This window comes from Lactuca virosa, chromosome 7 (genome assembly GCF_052849685.1).
Source record: "Lactuca virosa cultivar CGN04683 chromosome 7, Lactuca_virosa_CGN04683_v6, whole genome shotgun sequence".
Taxonomy (NCBI): domain Eukaryota; kingdom Viridiplantae; phylum Streptophyta; class Magnoliopsida; order Asterales; family Asteraceae; genus Lactuca; species Lactuca virosa.
In genome coordinates this window covers 20472196-20490237 of record NC_136432.1, presented here as the reverse complement: position 1 = coordinate 20490237, position 18042 = coordinate 20472196, and the positions used below count along the sequence as shown (strand labels likewise).

At 35.8% G+C, this 18042-nt stretch overlaps 1 protein-coding gene and 1 pseudogene across 1 annotated transcript; one reads left to right on the top strand and one right to left on the bottom strand.

Moving 5' to 3' along the window:
• Positions 1-1303: 1303 nt before the first annotated feature.
• LOC145126453 (pyruvate kinase, cytosolic isozyme pseudogene) lies at positions 1304-1696 on the bottom strand (annotated as a pseudogene).
• A 765-nt stretch (positions 1697-2461) lies between these two features.
• Positions 2462-4181, top strand: LOC145125722 (uncharacterized). The gene is made up of 2 exons (XM_079061143.1): positions 2462-3686; positions 3859-4181. The coding sequence occupies exons 1-2, from the start codon at positions 2862-2864 to the stop codon at positions 3934-3936; spliced, it is 903 nt and encodes a 300-aa protein (XP_078917269.1). The 5' UTR covers positions 2462-2861; the 3' UTR covers positions 3937-4181.
• Positions 4182-18042: the final 13861 nt, after the last annotated feature.

The following is an 18042-nucleotide window of genomic DNA, read 5'->3' as shown; positions in this document are numbered from 1 at the left end:
CTATCTAACAATGCTATCTAAAACATATATATATATATATATATATATATATATATATATATATATATATATATAAACACCAAACTATTTATAAAAAATATCACTCATTTTTTCAATATATAACTTTAAACTATCATTCAAAAATTATATTGGGTTATTTTTTAATGGGTAGTTAAATATTTGGATTATTGAGATATAAAAGATAAACTTTAAAAGTTTTGATTTATATTAATCTTTTTACCAAAAAAAATAAGGTAGGTCATTTATTAAATTTTAGATAGTATACAAATAAATTATATATATATATATATATATATATATATATATATATATATATATATATATATATATTATTTTCTAACATAAAAATATTAGGTGAATTAAGTGATCCACCTTGACACTGTGTATACTCGCCATTACTCGTCATGATGAGCTGGAGGAAGCAACGACCGTGCTACAATAATGGAGGTCTCGTGGTGCCGACCTGGAATCACAATCATGTGGTGTACACCACAAAAGACCATAACCAAATGATGGTAACCTTGTAACTATGTTACAAGTACACTAATAATAGTGTGGATGGAGATGGGGTATGTCCCATAACCAATAACGTTACGTATAAATTGTATATATTAATAATAGATTAATTTACTACGTAAATTATGTTATAGAAATTCGCAAAAAGAAAACATTTGTTATGTAAATAAAAAAAAAATTCATATCATTAATATGAGGGAAAATGACGCAACGTCCCTATTATGTATTTTGACTTTGCCATGTCAGTCCTTAAAGTTTTTTTCATGCCTTTTGAAGAAACAAACTATTTGTTGTCGAGTAAATTTAGTCACTTTGGACAAAATGAATGGGTAATCCAGTTACCCCTTTGCCACATAGACATTGACCTATTTTCCCTTAACACTGACTTTGAAAAGTCAAAAAAATTCCTCCTCCTTATTCTTCTTATCTCTCAATTCTTTCTCACTCTAAAATTCTCACAACCGAAGATCGTTGAATCCATGAATACGACACCGAGCGATTGGTTTTTGTTAAAGTTTCTAAAATATGAAGTTAACAAGCTTTCTGATGATAATAGGTTTGTTGCAACCGATGTTCCAAGTGATTTACTGGTTCAGATTGGTGATTTTAGTTTTCCATTTGCATAAACTTATAGTCACTTCATTTGAATCGAACGAATTGGGTTTTGAATTCTTGATTTAAGTTATTCGTTTTGTGTGTTTGTTTTTGGAATTCGAAGTACTAGTTGCTTTCAAGAAGTGGGAAAATGAACAGACTCGTATATGATTCAAGAGAAGTAGAGTTGAGAAAGGTAATCCCGGGTGGTGCAGAGGCCTTTGAGATTGCAGTCTAACATCATCGACATTTCATCGCTACACAACCAGTCAAACATATCGGTCTTAATTTTCGGTACCACCACTGAAAAAATAGGCAGTGCTTCACCACGAGCTTCGCGATGCTTCTGCCAAACAAAAATTAGGGTTGCTCTTGATGAGTTAACAGCTCGAGCAACGGTGGAGGCTAGACTTTCCAGTGGGCTCATCGGGACAAGGGAATTTGCGGCAATTCGTTTGAAGACATCAACGTAATTGATTGTGTTTTTTGGTTGGATGCAGATTTTGGCCATGGTTTTCACAGCGACTTCGGGGTAAGATCCGGTGGCAGTTTCACTGCTCAGCATGACACAGTCGGTTCCAACCGTGATCTATGGTGGGGCTTTGTTACTAGGTTGTGTTTTGCAAAATCATTGGGAAAGAGAGGGTGATAATCGGAACTTGAAAGTTGAAAATGGGGTAGGGTAAGTCGGTATGTAAACGGTAGTGATGTATGTGTATGTGTGTGTTTATATGTTCCATTCTACACTTCCTCAAATTTGACTATAGTAGCTGACATTGTGAACTTTACAAAGCCATGTCATCTTCAATTGATTATTTAGTAGATAGAACCGGTTATTTCAGGTTAAGAGGACTAAAAAGACATGTCACTTTACAGTTTATTCCCTTAAAAGGCACGAAAAAAAACTTTAAAGACTGATAGGGTAAGTCGAAATACATAGTAAAGCCGTTGCGTCATTTAATATGATTTTTTTTTTTTTTGAAATGACAAATAATTTAAATATTTTCTCTGCCTGTAATTGAATCAAAAACCTCCTAGTTAGTTGTTAGATTAGAAACCTTATTATTAGCCCGTTAAAAAAATTTAAGAACTGATAGGACAAAATCGAAATACATAATAGATTCTCCTTATAAAAAGTTATGATTTCAAAATATTAGATTGAAAAAAGAAAACATATTTTATTTGGTTTGGTTTTCTTGACCACCAAGAATTGGTCTCCTTTTCAACCTCAACGAAGCTCCTTGGTAGGTGGCATCAGGTAATTTTCGTAACTAATAAGGGCAAATTGGGAACATAAAAATGTTTCGTGCCCTGCAAATGCAAACCCCATCCCCACCCCCACCCATCTTCTTTGTTTATCTGTTCTTTTACTGGTCTTTCAGTTAAAAAGCCTTTGAATCGTTCCTCATAGTTTCTCTCGTTTCATTCTCTTCAAAGCTTTCGATTTCGATCTCATTCAGTTTTCACATTCATACAATCTCAAATATTTGTGCAAGATCAAATCCATGTTCATTCAATCTCACCCCTATTTATCCAGGAATTTGGATTCTTTCTGATTTTTCTACTTTCATTTGGTACCACAAGTTCATCCATTGATTTGATTATGTGGGGATTTGTTAATCCAAGTTTTTTTGATGATCATTGATTGGATTCATTTCCTGATTCAAATGACAAAGCTTTTGATGGATCGGTGTTAGTTTGTTAGGGTTTAGGTAGGAACAGTGAAAGAAATGGCTTCACCAGTACCAGCGAAATCTCAACCGCTTCATAACTTCTCGTTGCCGCATCTGAAATGGAAGAACCACCGGAGCGGCCGTAGCAGACTTGCCGGAGAAACTTCATCGTCATCTCCGCCTCATCGATCTCCGTCTACACCATGGCGTGAATCTCCGCCTCCGGCTTCTCATGCTCATATTCCTCCTCATCCTCCTCTGCGGCATCCCTCTCCATCTTACGTTTCTCGGCGGCCGTCACCTTTGCACAAGCAATCTCCGATGCGTGACTCGGAGTCGGAATCTGAACCGAGCTGCGCCGTTTCGGAAGGAATTGAAAAGCATACCAGGAAACCATCGTCTGCAAAATCTACAAAATCGGTCGATAGCAGTAAAGGCAAAAGATCGCATAAGATCTGTATTCGTTTCCGGAAGAACAGCAATATCAAGCATGACGACGCCGTCCCGGAGGAAAACCACTCGTCAACACCAGTTGACAACGCCGTTCCGTCTGCAGCAGCCGAAGAAGAAGAATCCTTGCCGAAGATTTGGAATTTGAGGCCCAGAAGGCCGCCGATGAATCACAAGCAGTTTAATGGAGGTTTACCGAAGATCGGTTCATCGTCATCGCCGGAAAATACAGCTTCGCAAATAAATAATCCCAATAAAGAAGCATCAGAAGTGAAGAATAACGATCACAGCAATTTTGGAACGTCAAAGAAGCAGAAATTCTCGATTGCACTTTCGCGTCATGAGATCGAAGAAGATATATTCGCATGGACTGGATCAAAGCCTTCCCGGAGGCCAAAAAAGAGACCAAGGACTGTTCAGAAACAACTTGATGTAAGTTTCTTTTCACCCTTTTTCCCATTTTAGTTTCGTAAATCTTGTTAGATCGAATGGTAAAATTAGTATTCTTTTGGGAATCCTATAATTTCATCATCAAGATCCAATCATGTGCTTTAATCTTTCAATCTTCGAATTATTTCTAACGATCTGTAATTTCTTTTTGCAGACATTGTTTCCTGGTTTATGGTTGGGTTCGATAACAGCTGATTCATACAAAGTATCTGAAGCACCTCCAAAGGTATAACTCAAATCGATCGAGCAGATGGAGGGTGGTTCTTCGATTGATTTTTGGTAGAAGTTCGAAGGTTCATGGCTCCAAGATTTTTTTTTCTCTTTTTTTTTTTCTATTTAATTATGTTTGAAGGTATGGAAGAACCCTAACTTGTATAGGTGAGAGGGAGAATAATCCATCTTCTTGTTATGGTTCGTTTATTTATCTTTTGATGATAATGGTGAATTAACAAAAGAAGTTCTATTCTTTCGCATCCATTTTAGTGAATACTGTACATATGATTGATTTATTTGAAGTAGGTTTCCTTTTATTTGGTGTTTGAAATCTTGTAAAATGAAGTTGTGGGGGATTTCGTGACATGTTGCATAACATTTATTAGATACTACAATTGTTAGGTAATATGACTGGTAATTACCGGTGATATTATCCTATTATAAACATATAAAAAAAGTTTGGGCTAATTACTAATCCAGTCAAATTAAGGAAGTAATTAACAATTTTAGCTAAAAATTAGGAATTGTCTCAAAATAGCCCACGAAATTGTAGGTATTTAGAATCGTCTACTGTTTTTGCTAATTCGTCTACTCTTTCGTGTTTAGTATTAAAAAAAACATTTTGAAGATATAAAGCCGTATGTTTTTTAAAACCTACAGTTTTCTCTCTATAAAATACGGTTTCTCAAACCGTAGCTTACAGTTTTGGGTTGAATCTCCGTTTTTTTTTTATTTTAATGAAAACTACAGTTTTGGGTTAAAAAGCTAAGATTTTATTTTTTTTATTTTTAATAGAGAGTATTTTTTTGAGAATTATTTTGATTAAAAATATTGTTTGTAAAATGTAGAGTAGTTTTTTGATAATTATTTTGTTAAAAAATATTTTTTGTAAAATATAAAATAGTTTTTTAATAATTATTTTGATAAAATAATTTTTTGCTAAAATGTAGATTATTTTTTTGAATTTGTTGAATATTTTTTTTAGTAAATTGGACTACTTTTTGGATAAATTTGATTTCTTTTTTGTTAAAATTTACTATTTTTTTGCTAAATTTGATTACTTTTTTGTTAAACTTGACTACTATTTCTTTCATTATCTACTATTTTCTCTCAATGGAGCACCCGAAAAATAACGAGGTACGTCCTTTTTTAATCAAAATTTTACCGTATCGTTGATTAGGAGTAGTTTTGTATATGAGGATAATTTTTTTTTTTGAAAAAAACCGAAAAAAAAATTTAAAACCATAGGTTTCTTTCGAAACCTACGGCTTTAATTTTTTTTTTTTTGGTTTTTTTCAAAAAAAATTATCCCCCTATACAAAAACTACTCCTAATCAACGATACGGTGAAATTTTGATTAAAAATTGACGTATCTCGTTGTTCTTCGGGTGCTCTATTGAGAGAAAATAGTAGACAATGGAAGAAAAAATGAGGAAAAAGTAACCTAAACTGAAAAATAAAACATTATATACTATGACCCGATGGACCACAAAACAGTAGACGGGCCACGAAAGAGTAGTCCATTGCGACGAAAGAGTAAACCTACAGCTTTAATTTTTTTTTTTTCGTTTTTTTTCAAAAAAAAATGATCCCCCTATACAAAAACTACTCCTAATCAACGATACGGTGAAATTCTGATTAAAAATTGACGTATCTTGTTGTTCTTCGGGTGCTCTATTGAGAGAAAATAGTAGACAATGGAAGAAAAAATGAGGAAAAAGTAACCTAAACTGAAAAATAAAACATTATATACTATGACCCAATGGACCACAAAACAGTAGACGGGCTACGAAAGAGTAGTCCATTGCGACGAAAGAGTAGTTTTTGAAGGTTGACCGTAGTCAACCCTAACCTATCTACTATTATATGGGCTAGTTTTGGCTAATGTGTTTTTTTGACTAATTTTGGATAGGTAATTAGTGTATTTGGCTAGATTAGTATTTTCCCCAAAAAGTTTATTAGTAAAAAATGTACGAAAAAAACATGGTTATCTAAATATGAGCAAAATCCAAATTTTCTTACCCATTTTGATAATATTTGGTTCTTTATGTTAACTGCAAGTAGTTATAAGGCCTATTGATGTGACTTGATTCCTAGTTGCCATCAGAGAACAAATCCTTTAAAATCGTCTCAAGGACTATTCAAATTAGCTCAATGTGTACGAGGAGATGATTTCTCCTAGATATAGAGCCATCTTGGTGGGAAGAGTATATGTATACAGTGGATGCTCATGTCTGAGAATGAGAGATCCTCTTCAAGAAGGATGAAGTGTTCTATTTATAGATCCAGGTTAATGGACAATTATGTTAGGTTTGGGCCAACCCAGTTCAGGCCTAACTAGTCGTGGGCTAGGTTGTGCTGCCAGGCATCTAAAGCGCACATAACCTAGCCTCTTAAGCGCATGAAACCTAGCCCCTAACTAGCTGGGCCTAAACAAGGCTGACTCAAGACCTTACAATCTCCTCATACACATCGATTTTGCTTGATCGTCGGAGTCTGCTCCCAGGTTAAAGCCCTTGAGGCGGTCTAATGGTTTTGTTCTCTGGTGGCAGCTAGGAATCAAGTCGGAACTTACTAACGACACCTACTTCAGATCTATAATCCAAATCTGACACCAAGACCTGATAGTTCAATTCATGTCACATTAGTGTGTCTAATGACTACTTGTACTTAGCATAAAGAACCTAATATTACCAAAACGGGTAAGGAACTTTGGTTTTTTCCACATTTAAGTAACAATTTTTTTTCGTGTATATTTAACCAATAAACTTGTTTGGGCTGTTCATAATAGGGTAATATCATTAGTAATTACCACTCATATTACCTTATTTTGAACACGTGAAACAAGTTTAATGGTCAAACGTGTTGAGAAAAATCATGGTTACCTAAATAAGGGCAAACACGAAAGTTCATTACACTCCTAGGTCATTAACCGAATATCAATCAATTTAATTGGTATCTAAGCCAGGTATAAAACTTTTTAATTAGTTCATCAATATATTATTATTTATATCTTTATTTTATTTTATTTGATAATAATAAAAAGTGCCTATTAGAAAATATTGGTTAAATAGACTTGAGTTAAAAGCCTTCGTACATTAAAAAAAAACTGTAGAAATGCTGCCTATGGCTTGTCGATTTCGTTGGATAAGGTCCAAAACATAGTTTCCTTGCAAAAAATGTCATTATTTGATGTTTAATCTGTGGATTTGGTCCCTAAGTGTAACTATCGATTTCTTCCCCACGTGTCTTGCATATGAAGACATTTTCATCTTTTCATTTATGGGGACCAAAATTGCTGATGTGTAAAAGATGGTCTATAAACTTGAGATAACTTGAAAACCATTTCATTTGATAATGGTGCCAAAAACTTATGTCATAAAAGATATAAACTTGAAAAATACAAATCTAGTTTTACATTTATAATATCTAACAAACCAAACTAATTATCTACAATAGATAGTAGACCTGATCAATAATAATATAACTTAAGTAAGGGTGTCGAACACATGAGGAACATAAGTGTACTAATATATCAACATCTTATTATTAATCAATCTTAAAAAAACATATAAAGTGGAATTAAATAGTGTCACTAGCATAATAATATAAATAATCAAACAAACATAACAACCATGGCTAAGTGTATAGATAATATAATCTAAAGGTACTCATACTGTAACGCCCGCAAGATAGGGCTAGATGATAATAGGATAATTATTCCTCATGGAGATAAATATATGTTTTTATAGAAGATTATTTAAGATAATAATCTAAATGATAGGTGTAGGAATTGTAAAACTGAAAGCGTGCATATATAAAATGTCCAAATCCGACTTCATATAAGGAAGTTATGATTTTTCAAAGTTTCAGTATAACAATGTGCGACTCAGAACCCGAAATTGAGAAAGGTTGATTGTTATGAAAAACAATCTAAATGAGAGTTGAAGATCTCGTCAATATCTATCCCTCAATATAAAGGCAGCCGAGAACAGATATCGTATGAGAAAGTTATGATTTTTATACGGACTTTAACAGTCTAAGACTATAAAAATATAACTTTAAAAATAAAGTGAGAACTAGCTGATGAAGTCTAAACAAAAGTTGTATATCTCGTCGATAGCTACGCGTGGATATAAAGAACGTAAAAAACGGAGCTCGTATGAAGAAGTTACGAAATTTACAAGATTCATGTTTTGCGTCCCGCGCACAAAGGCGTGGCGCGTGCTTCTAGAAGGGGGCTACATCGAACCAGTCTGAGCATGTCACGTGTCACAAGGCGAGAGGAACGTTGTGTCAAAAGGGCGCGATGCACGCCTTTGAAGGTGCGAAGCGCAAATGGGAATTTCAGCCTATAAATAGCATGCAACCCCCATTTAGTTCTCTCACACCACCAGAGCAATTCGTTTGGATTTCTTCAACAAAAACTCAATTTTCTTTAGCAATTAGGATATTCTAGAGAGGCTCTTGAGTCTCTGAGAGCTCGACTAGTGGAAGCTATCGGTTTGGAGTTTTGCCAGTGCAATTGTCACAACCCCGAACCAGACGGCGGAAACGTCCGAGGGCTCGCGTGACTTAAATTGAAATATCATCACAATGAATATACATGAAACATAACATAAACATCACCATGCATTAATACATTACAACTGACCTTGTTCACATCAAGTACATTGTCTAAATATTACATATCCATAGCATAAATTGTTTGAGAGTCACATAACATAACATCCTAACACACTTGGAAATTTTCTTCAGCTTATCTGTTACCTGAGAATACAAGTTATTTTGAAAACGGTCAACATATATAATGTTGGTGAGTTCATAAGAAGGTTTGATATGTAAATGTTTTGTATAGTTTGTAAAACACAGAAAATCCGATATTTTTTGAAACGGCAATTGTTTATACAATAGGTGTGATGATCCATAAGTATATGCGTGAATGATTTCAAATCGTGAAAAAGTGATATGTTTCTCATAATGAATTCTTGTATTGAAAGTGCAAGTGAATAATGTTGTTTCCCCGGAAAACCCGATGTTTTCCGATAAAATAATATGTTCGTTTTGTATTATTGTATCGTCACAACAAATGAATATGATTTCCCATGATTACTTAGATGGTATTGGATCTCTATGTGAGTCGTTATAACCATGCATAATAATGACTAGTTCGTCTGTCTTGGCATTCTTGCGAATGCCGGTATTGAAATTAAGATTTTGTCACCCTAGACTAGCCGAGTCTAACTGTAGCGAACAGCTTAGGTGTGGGGGAGTCACCCCCGTATAGATCTATACACAAACTCTCGCTCTCCCTCCAGGAGACTTTGATTATAACTACAAACTACGACCGACAATTATTGTTGTCACCCGTTATTACTCACTAAATCCAAATGAAATTGAATAACCTTGGTTAACGACTTGATTTTTGTTTACTTGAATAGAAGATAAGCCTAACAGACGAAGAGAAGAGGACTACGGGGGCCCACTAATTGCGTATGTTATTAAAGGTTGTCGAGTATGCGAAGGACACGTTCGCCCATCACGCATATAATTTATTTGGACCTTACTAGCAATGCAAATGGGCCACTACGGCCCAATAGCATGTAAAAGCCATTGAGGGTCCATTAGGCATGTACTTGGGTCACCTGAGGCCCAATAAACATGTGTATTTATGTTGGGCCCAAAAATCATGATATTGGGCCACAAAGGCCCAATAACACGAAAAGAAGGTATTTGAGTCCAACCATTGAATCGTTTATGTTTTATCGAGTTTAAGTTCGTATTGTTGATATTTTTTGTCTACTAAATGTTTATTCACAATGTTTAAAAAGAAATAACTTAACGTTCGAATTATAACGAAGCTTTAGTTATATATATATTTTTAAAATCATGCATTAAAAACTTGATATTTTTAACCCAAACATTTATAATTGTTTATTTGGCCCAAAAACATTTAGATTGATCATTGTGGCCCCTTTTTCTATAAAAATGGCACTTAGTCCCTTTTTATGAAAATTTACATTTTTGGTCCTTAAACCATTTTTCTTGATATTTTCCACCCAAACTTTATTTGAATAGAAATTTTAGCCCAAAACTATTGCATTTGTCATTTCCAGCCTTTATTTGTAAAAAGTTTACATTTTTGGCCCGAATTCCGTAAGTTTTACAGTTTTGCCCCAAATTCAAAAACTTTGCAATTTTAGTCCAAATTTGGTAATAAACTCATTTTTAACCCCTGAAAAAGTTTATTTACATTTTAGACCCATAGTTTGTTAAATTTTCCAATTCAGCCCCTCAAAACCTCATTTTTTTCGCAACCTTGGGCCCAAAACCCATTAGGCCCAATTTTAAGCCCATTAAGCTAAAATTTATGTTTTTGACCCTTTGAAAAGTGTTATTTTCATAGAAATCAGCTTTTATACAAATAAACAAATTATAACCCTCATAAAACCGACAATTTACAATTTATACCCAATCTTTGTTATTTTTGCAAAATGACACTTGTAAGGTTCTTTTGGTTTTGTTTTTCACTTTTTAAACTTACGGACCCTTAGATCTATGATGTATGTTGTTTATTATGTTTTTGTTTATGATTCTTTCACCCTTTTTGCTATAGATCTCGAAATATAGCAAATATTGCATATTATCACAACCAAAAACTAAAGAAATCACATATAGCATGCAAACACACATAAATCTGTTGGATTAGGTGTCTAAGCCCATAACTATAATTGGTATGTACTTGAATTGACAGCAGCACAGTCCTTTTGGGTTGCCCTCAACCTAGCAACTGGACAAGGAAATTATGAAAGGAGAGATATTAATTTATAAGATTAATAAATTAATATATATATAAATGATTTATTAATATGTTAATGGATTAACATATTAATTAGAAATCATTATGTTTAATTAATTGTTAGCCAGAAATTAATCAGAATTGATTTTGGGGTTAAAAGAATTAATTATAAGGTACAGGGACTAGTTTGCAATTATCTAATAGTTGAGTGGAAGGCTCTAGAACCCCCTTGGAAGAGGGTGGACGAAATCTTTAGGGGAAACCCTAATAATTTCGTCCATAGGGGCTTGGATAAGGCCCTTGGGTTTGCTTAGGCCCTAAGCAAAGGATAACTAGGGTTTCCCTTAAACCCTAGATCCCTCAGCTATATAAGGAGCCTCCTGGTTCATGTTTTTGGTACTCTTTCTTTGGAAGAAACCCTAAGGCCGAGATTTTGCATACTCCCTCGTCTCTCTCTTCTTCTACTTTCCTTCTTGCTAGTTTGGGTGTGATTCCATTAGAGGCATTACACTTGTGGTGCTAAAGCTTCCAAGAAGATCAAGATCAAGATCAAGGGAATATCAATTGTTTGCTATAACAATTGAAAGGTATGTAAACCCTAAACCCTAGTTTGTTAATTTCGAAATTAGCCTCTCTCCTCTAGGGTTCTTGTTTTGCAATTCAAAGTTGTATGTTCAATAGTTAAAACATAGATCCAAAGTAGGTTGCATGTGAACTTAGGAATTGTTTCTAGTTTATTTGTTGTACCTAAAACCCATCAGTGGTATCAGAGCCAGGTTGTTTTAAATTGAATTGCTACAATTGTTGAATTGCAAATTAGGGTTTATAGCTATTAAACCCTAAAGGCAAATCTTTCGATTTCTAGGGTTTTGGATCAAAGGGTTTTTTCGAAAACCCTAGCCTCCAAAGAACCCTAATCGAAATTAGGGTTAGGGTTTTGAAAACCCTAGCCTCCTCCCTTATGAATTTCGAAATATGCTAAGAGGATAACTAGGGTTTCTTGTTTTTGGATAATTGTTACTTAATTAGATTAATTGGATAATTATCCTTACCCTATTTTTCGAAATTTAGAGGGATAAGGATTAGGATTAAATTAATGGATTAATTTAATTAGATAATCCTTACAAGATTTAATAATTTGATTAATAGTTAATTAAAAGATAAATATTAAATCTAGTTAATTGGTTTATTTAAATTTAAATTTAACAGCTTAAATTTCGAAATTTATAAACCCTTGAAGTTTTAAAATGTTTTAAAACACACCTTATATTATATATGTATAAGAATATGGTCAGTCAAATCGCTAGTATGCCTCATTCACGAAGCTAATCTATAAGGGGGGTATAAGGAAACTGCCTATAAAATGGTAGTTGAATGGGTGTCCACTCTCACCCACCGCTTCCTTGATTAGTGGAGGGTCGTTAGCAGAACGGATTTGATAGGACAACTACTTCTCATTAAAAGTATAATGATATTAAAGAAAGTACTAGAACATTATTTTTCAAAATCCCAACTCTAGTTACTTTAGGAAAAATGTGAAAAGTATGCTAATCCATGAAATTGCACATTATGCTTTATTGGTCGTTAGTGGAGCGTGTGTGGTTAACCAGCACACTAAAAGGCACTAATAAAGAGTAGTAATGGGTATCTCACAATTGTCATTTTGATGGAGCGTGTGTGGTTTACCAGCACATCAATAGTTAATGATAAAGAAAATGAGGTTACCAAGCACATTTGCATGGTTATTCACATCTTGTTTGTGATCCTCGGCATCCCAGTCACAAATAGAAGAGCATAATCTGAGATCAAAACATGTCATTGAATAGTTTCAATGTATCTCAAAAGAATTAGGAATTTCACTCCGTTTGTTTCGTCTAATGGTGGAATTGGTGAATCGTCATTCACCTACCTTTATGAAATTTGCACTTGGATCTCGGCATCCCATTTCTAAGTTGTGAATCTTCATAGTTGGATCCTAACCTTGATATTATATCTTTGGGTTATTTTATTAAGGTATCTTGAAATCTAACTAAAACTTTCTTTCTTTTCAGATGTCTACTCCTGGAAACACTTCTGCTTCGTCCTCCTCCAACCAAAACTTCTCTTTGCTCAATATCTGCTCCAAAGTCGTTATGGATGGCTCAAACTATAACGATTGGATGCGCAACATCAAGATGGCTCTTCGTTTCGAGAACAAAGAATATGTTCTTGAAAAGGAGCTCAAAGAGCTTGATGAGAATAAGGCTACTCCTGAAGATCTTGCTGCCTACAAGAAACATTACGATGATGCTACCAAAGTGGCATGCATCATGGTGGCAACTATGTCCCCAGAACTGCAGAGGTACTATGAGGACTACTGGCCTTTCGAGATGAACAAGGACCTTATGGAAAAGTACCATAAGCGAGCTCGTCAAGAAAAGTTTGAAGTAGTCAAGTCACTCATGGCTTGCAAGATGAAAGATGGGGAGTCGGTGGTGTCACATGTGCAAAGAATGCAACGCTACATAGAGCGTTTGGTCAAGCTCAATATTCACTTTGATGAGGAATTGGCCATTGACATGGTCTTGAACTCACTTCCTGAATGTTATGGTCAGTTTATTCTAACTTACCATTTGAACAATACTGAGCAGACCTTGGCCCAATTGCACAACTTGTTGCAGACAGCTGAGGCAGGGATGAAGGGTAAAAGTATACCCTCCACACCTGCTAGTGCCCCTGTTTTGGCTATTGGACAGGGAAAGGGGAAAAAGAGGAAAGGTCCTCCCAAGCAAAACTGGAAGAGCAAGGCTCAAGCTGGGTCATCTAGTAATGGCCCAAAGGCTAAGCCCAATGGTTCCACTCCCCATGTTTCTGATCCAAAAGAGGCAGTTTGCTTTTACTGCAACCAAAAGGGGCATTGGAAGAGATCTTGCCCACAATATCTGCAAGATATCAAGGATGGCAAAGTGAAGCCATCTTCGGCAGGTATTTACACTATTTCTGCTAATAACTCATTATCTTCTCGTTCATGGGTCCTTGACACAGGATGTGGTTTTCATATCTGTTCTGATTTGCAGGGTCTAAAGGAAAGTGAGGAGATAGAGCGAGGAAGGATAAACCTGATCATGGGAAACAGAAAGTCTTCACCAGTAACCAAGATCGGAGTTTATCAGCTTCTGCTTAGTAATGATGTTAGATTAGATTTAATAAATTGTCGCTATTCGTCTGAGATGACGAGAAACATTATTTCATTTCATGCATTGTTCAGACAAGGTTTTACATATTCTTTTAATGATTTGAATGGTTCAATTTCTGTTTATAAGAATGGTGTTTTTATGTTTGAAGCTTTGCCTTGTAATGGTGTATATGAAACAGTGACTTGTGTTGATAGCTTAGGAAATAGTGTACTTAATATTGACTTGTCTAATAGTGTAGACAAGGCATGCTTGTGGCATTGTCGTCTTGGACACATTAACAAGAAACGCATAGCCCAACTCCAAAAGGATGGAGTGTTGGAATCATTTGACCTAAAGTCAGATGATATGTGTGAATCTTGTCTTTTGGGAAAGATGACAAAATCACCATTCACAGGATCTTGTGAAAGAGGTGATGGTCTGTTGGATCTCATACACACAGATGTGTGTGGGCCCTTCAGATCAACTACAAGAGATGCTAATCGATTCTATGTGACTTTCACTGACGATTATAGCAGATATGGATATATCTACTTGATCAAGCATAAGTCAGAAACTTTTGAAAAGTTCAAAGAGTTTAAACATGAAGTCGAAAATCAATTGGGCAGAAAGATAAAGATACTTAGATCCGATAGAGGCGGGGAGTATCTTAGTATCGAGTTTAACGACTATCTGAAAGAATGTGGGATAGTCTCACAATTGACTCCTCCTAGGACACCACAGTTAAATGGTGTAGCTGAGAGGCGCAATCGAACCTTGTTAGACATGGTTCGTTCTATGATGAGTGGGGCTTCGCTTCCTATTCACTTCTGGGGGTATGCCTTAGAGACAGCCGCCCACATCCTCAATCTTGTCCCTACAAAGAAGGTTGCCAAAACACCTCACGAAATGTGGACAGGGAAAGTTCCCTCGTTAGCACATATTAAAGTCTGGGGTTGTGAAGCTTTCGTAAGACGAGAGACTCACGACAAGCTAGCAGCTAGAAGTGAGAAATGTGTTTTCATTGGTTACCCAAAGCAGTCTTTTGGATATTTGTTCTACAGGCCTAGTGAAAACGTGGTCTTTGTAGCACGAAGAGGAGTCTTTCTTGAAAGAGAGCTCATATTCAAAGAGGACAGTGGGAGCACTATTGACCTTGAAGAAATTCAAGATTCAGCCAATGAAGGAACCTTAGATGACACTAGCACTCAACCAGAGGAAACAGTTCCTGTTGAACCAATCGATAACTCATTACCTCTTAGAAGATCCACTAGGGTGAGTGTGCCACCTGAGTTGTATGGTTTTCATATTACTTCAGATGGTGACACATTCATAAGTGACAGAACACTGGTAAACTTAGATGAACCAGTCACTTATAAGGAAGCAATGGCAGGCCCAGAGGCTTCCAAGTGGAAAGAGGCAATGGACAGCGAGATTAAGTCCATGTATGACAACCAAGTTTGGAATTTGGTTGATAGTGCACCAGGTCGTAAGACAGTTGGGTGCAAATGGATCTTCAAGAAGAAGACAGACATGGATGGAAATGTGCACACATTCAAGGCTCGACTGGTTGCAAAAGGTTTCACTCAAACCCCAGGGGTTGACTATGATGAAACCTTCTCGCCAGTGGCTAAGATTAAATCTATTAGGATATTGCTCGCCATAGCTGCCTTTCATGATTATGAAATCTGGCAGATGGATGTCAAAACTGCTTTCCTTAATGGGAAGTTGGCTGAAGATGTTTACATGAGTCAGCCAGAGGGTTTTGTTGATGCAAAGTTCCCTAATAGAGTGTGCAAGCTTGAGAAATCCATTTATGGATTGAAACAAGCATCTCGCAGTTGGAATCTTTGCTTCCATGAGAAAGTCAAAGAATTTGGTTTCTCTAGAAGTGAAGATGAGTTATGTGTGTATATCAAAGCTAGTGGGAGTATAGTAACTTTTCTGGTGTTGTATGTCGATGACATATTACTCATTGGTAACGACGTTCCAACCTTGAAAGAAGTTAAGTCTTAGCTTGGAAAGTGTTTTGCCATGAAAGACCTTGGAGAAGCTGCCTATATTCTTGGGATTAGAATATTGAGAGATAGAAAGAAGAGACTAATTGGACTTAGTCAGAGCACATACTTGGATAAGGTACTAAAGAGGTTTAGTATGGAAAATTCCAAGAAGGGAGAGCTACCTATCCAGAGCAATACCAAATTGAGTAAGACTCAATGCCCAAGTACAGATGTTGAAATAGATGACATGAGTCATGTACCTTATGCTTCCGTTGTCGGATCGATCATGTACGCTATGACATGTACTCGCCCTGATGTGGCATTTGCTTTGAGCATGGTCAGTCGCTATCAGGGAAACCCAGGTAGAGCTCATTGGATAGCAGTTAAGAATATACTCAAGTATTTGCGAAGGACAAAGGACTGGGTCCTTGTGCTTGGTGGCAGTGATACTTTGAGAGTAGATGGTTACAGTGATGCCAGCTTTCAGACGGATAGAGATAACTTCCGTTCTCAGTCGGGCTGGGTGTTTTTACTGAATGGAGGAGCAGTTACTTGGAAGAGTTCCAAGCAAAATACGGTGGCTGATTCTACTTGTGAATCAGAGTACATTGCTGCAAGTGAAGCGTCGAAAGAAGCAGCTTGGTTGAGGAACTTCATCGGGGATCTCGGAGTTGTTCCAACCATCCAGGAGCCTATGGAACTGTTCTGCGATAATGAAGGAGCGGTTGCCTTGACAAAGGAACCGAGAGATCATGGTAAGACCAGACATATCGACAGAAAGTACCATTTCATCAGACATAGAGTTGAAGAAGGCCATCTTATAGTAAAGAGGGTGTCATCTGAAGATAACCCAGCAGATCCCCTCACAAAGGGTCTGAGTAGGGCTAAGCATATTCAGCATGCTCGGAGCATAGGACTGAAAGATGATATTAGTTTTAGTAGTTAGATTAGTTTTTGAAACTTGTAACAAAGTAAATGTAATTGACTTTTGGTGATTAAATAATAAAGTATTATTTATAAGTTTGGCTACTACCTTTTGTCAATTGTTTATTATTGTGTTTCATTTTTGCATGTTTTACTTCCTGAATAATGAGATTATTCAAACTCCACAGTCGCTCGTACTCTTGGAAGTAAGTAGTGAATTAAGACTGTCATGAATTGGATTGCAGATTGTCTAAGGATAGACATGGCAATAGAATTGCTGTAATGTTCATGAGTACTCAGAAATTGAGATTTGAGTATTGGATAAACCCACGCTCAGAGTATTACTTCATGGAATTCATCACGAGTAATACTGAGACGATAATATCTTATAATCTTGAAACGAAGATATATGAGTTGTAATTTACAAGTCGGTTGTGCATTGGTGATACGAAAACGCATCAGTAACTTGGTGTTATAAAACGTATTGTCATGCATAATTTGATGAGTAAAAGATACAAGCATATGAGTCAACGTTTATTCGTTCCTTTTGCCCTAACAGGAAAAGCGATATCTGTGGGCCCCTCGATGATTTGGTGTTGACTTATGTGCTGGGCCCAGCCAGGACTAAATTGATGTGTTCAATTAGAAGTCCTACATCATCACAAATCAGGAATCGGGAAACATAGATTCTGGACAAAGAGATTGATTATATTCCATGTCTTTTGTCTGGGGATATCAAGCAGAACGAAGGGTTATATGATCACTTATCTTAGGACACATAACTGACTGGGTCAGAGTTCGGCAGCAACTTTTTGGAAGCTACAATTTGCTGGTCAAATTTAGAAGGCATACTAGCAATTATAGTTACAGACTTATCCAAGTGGGAGACTGTTGGATTAGGTGTCTAAGCCCATAACTATAATTGGTATGTACTTGAATTGACAGCAGCACAGTCCTTTTGGGTTGCCCTCAACCTAGCAACTGGACAAGGAAATTATGAAAGGAGAGATATTAATTTATTAGATTAATAAATTAATATATATATAAATGATTTATTAATATGTTAATGGATTAACATATTAATTAGAAATCATTATGTTTAATTAATTGTTAGCCAGAAATTAATCAGAATTGATTTTGGGGTTAAAAGAATTAATTATAAGGTACAGGGACTAGTTTGCAATTATCTAATAGTTGAGTGGAAGGCTCTAGAACCCCCTTGGAAGAGGGTGGACGAAATCTTTAGGGGA

What these genes read in the sequence shown, in the direction of transcription:
- LOC145125722 (XM_079061143.1), top strand. Translation starts at nt 2,862, where the DNA reads ATGGCTTCACCAGTACCAGCGAAATCTCAACCGCTTCATAACTTCTCG. An exon ending in CTGTTCAGAAACAACTTGAT is followed by an intron (nt 3,687 to 3,858) that starts GTAAGTTTCTTT and finishes TTCTTTTTGCAG; the next exon opens with ACATTGTTTCCTGGTTTATG.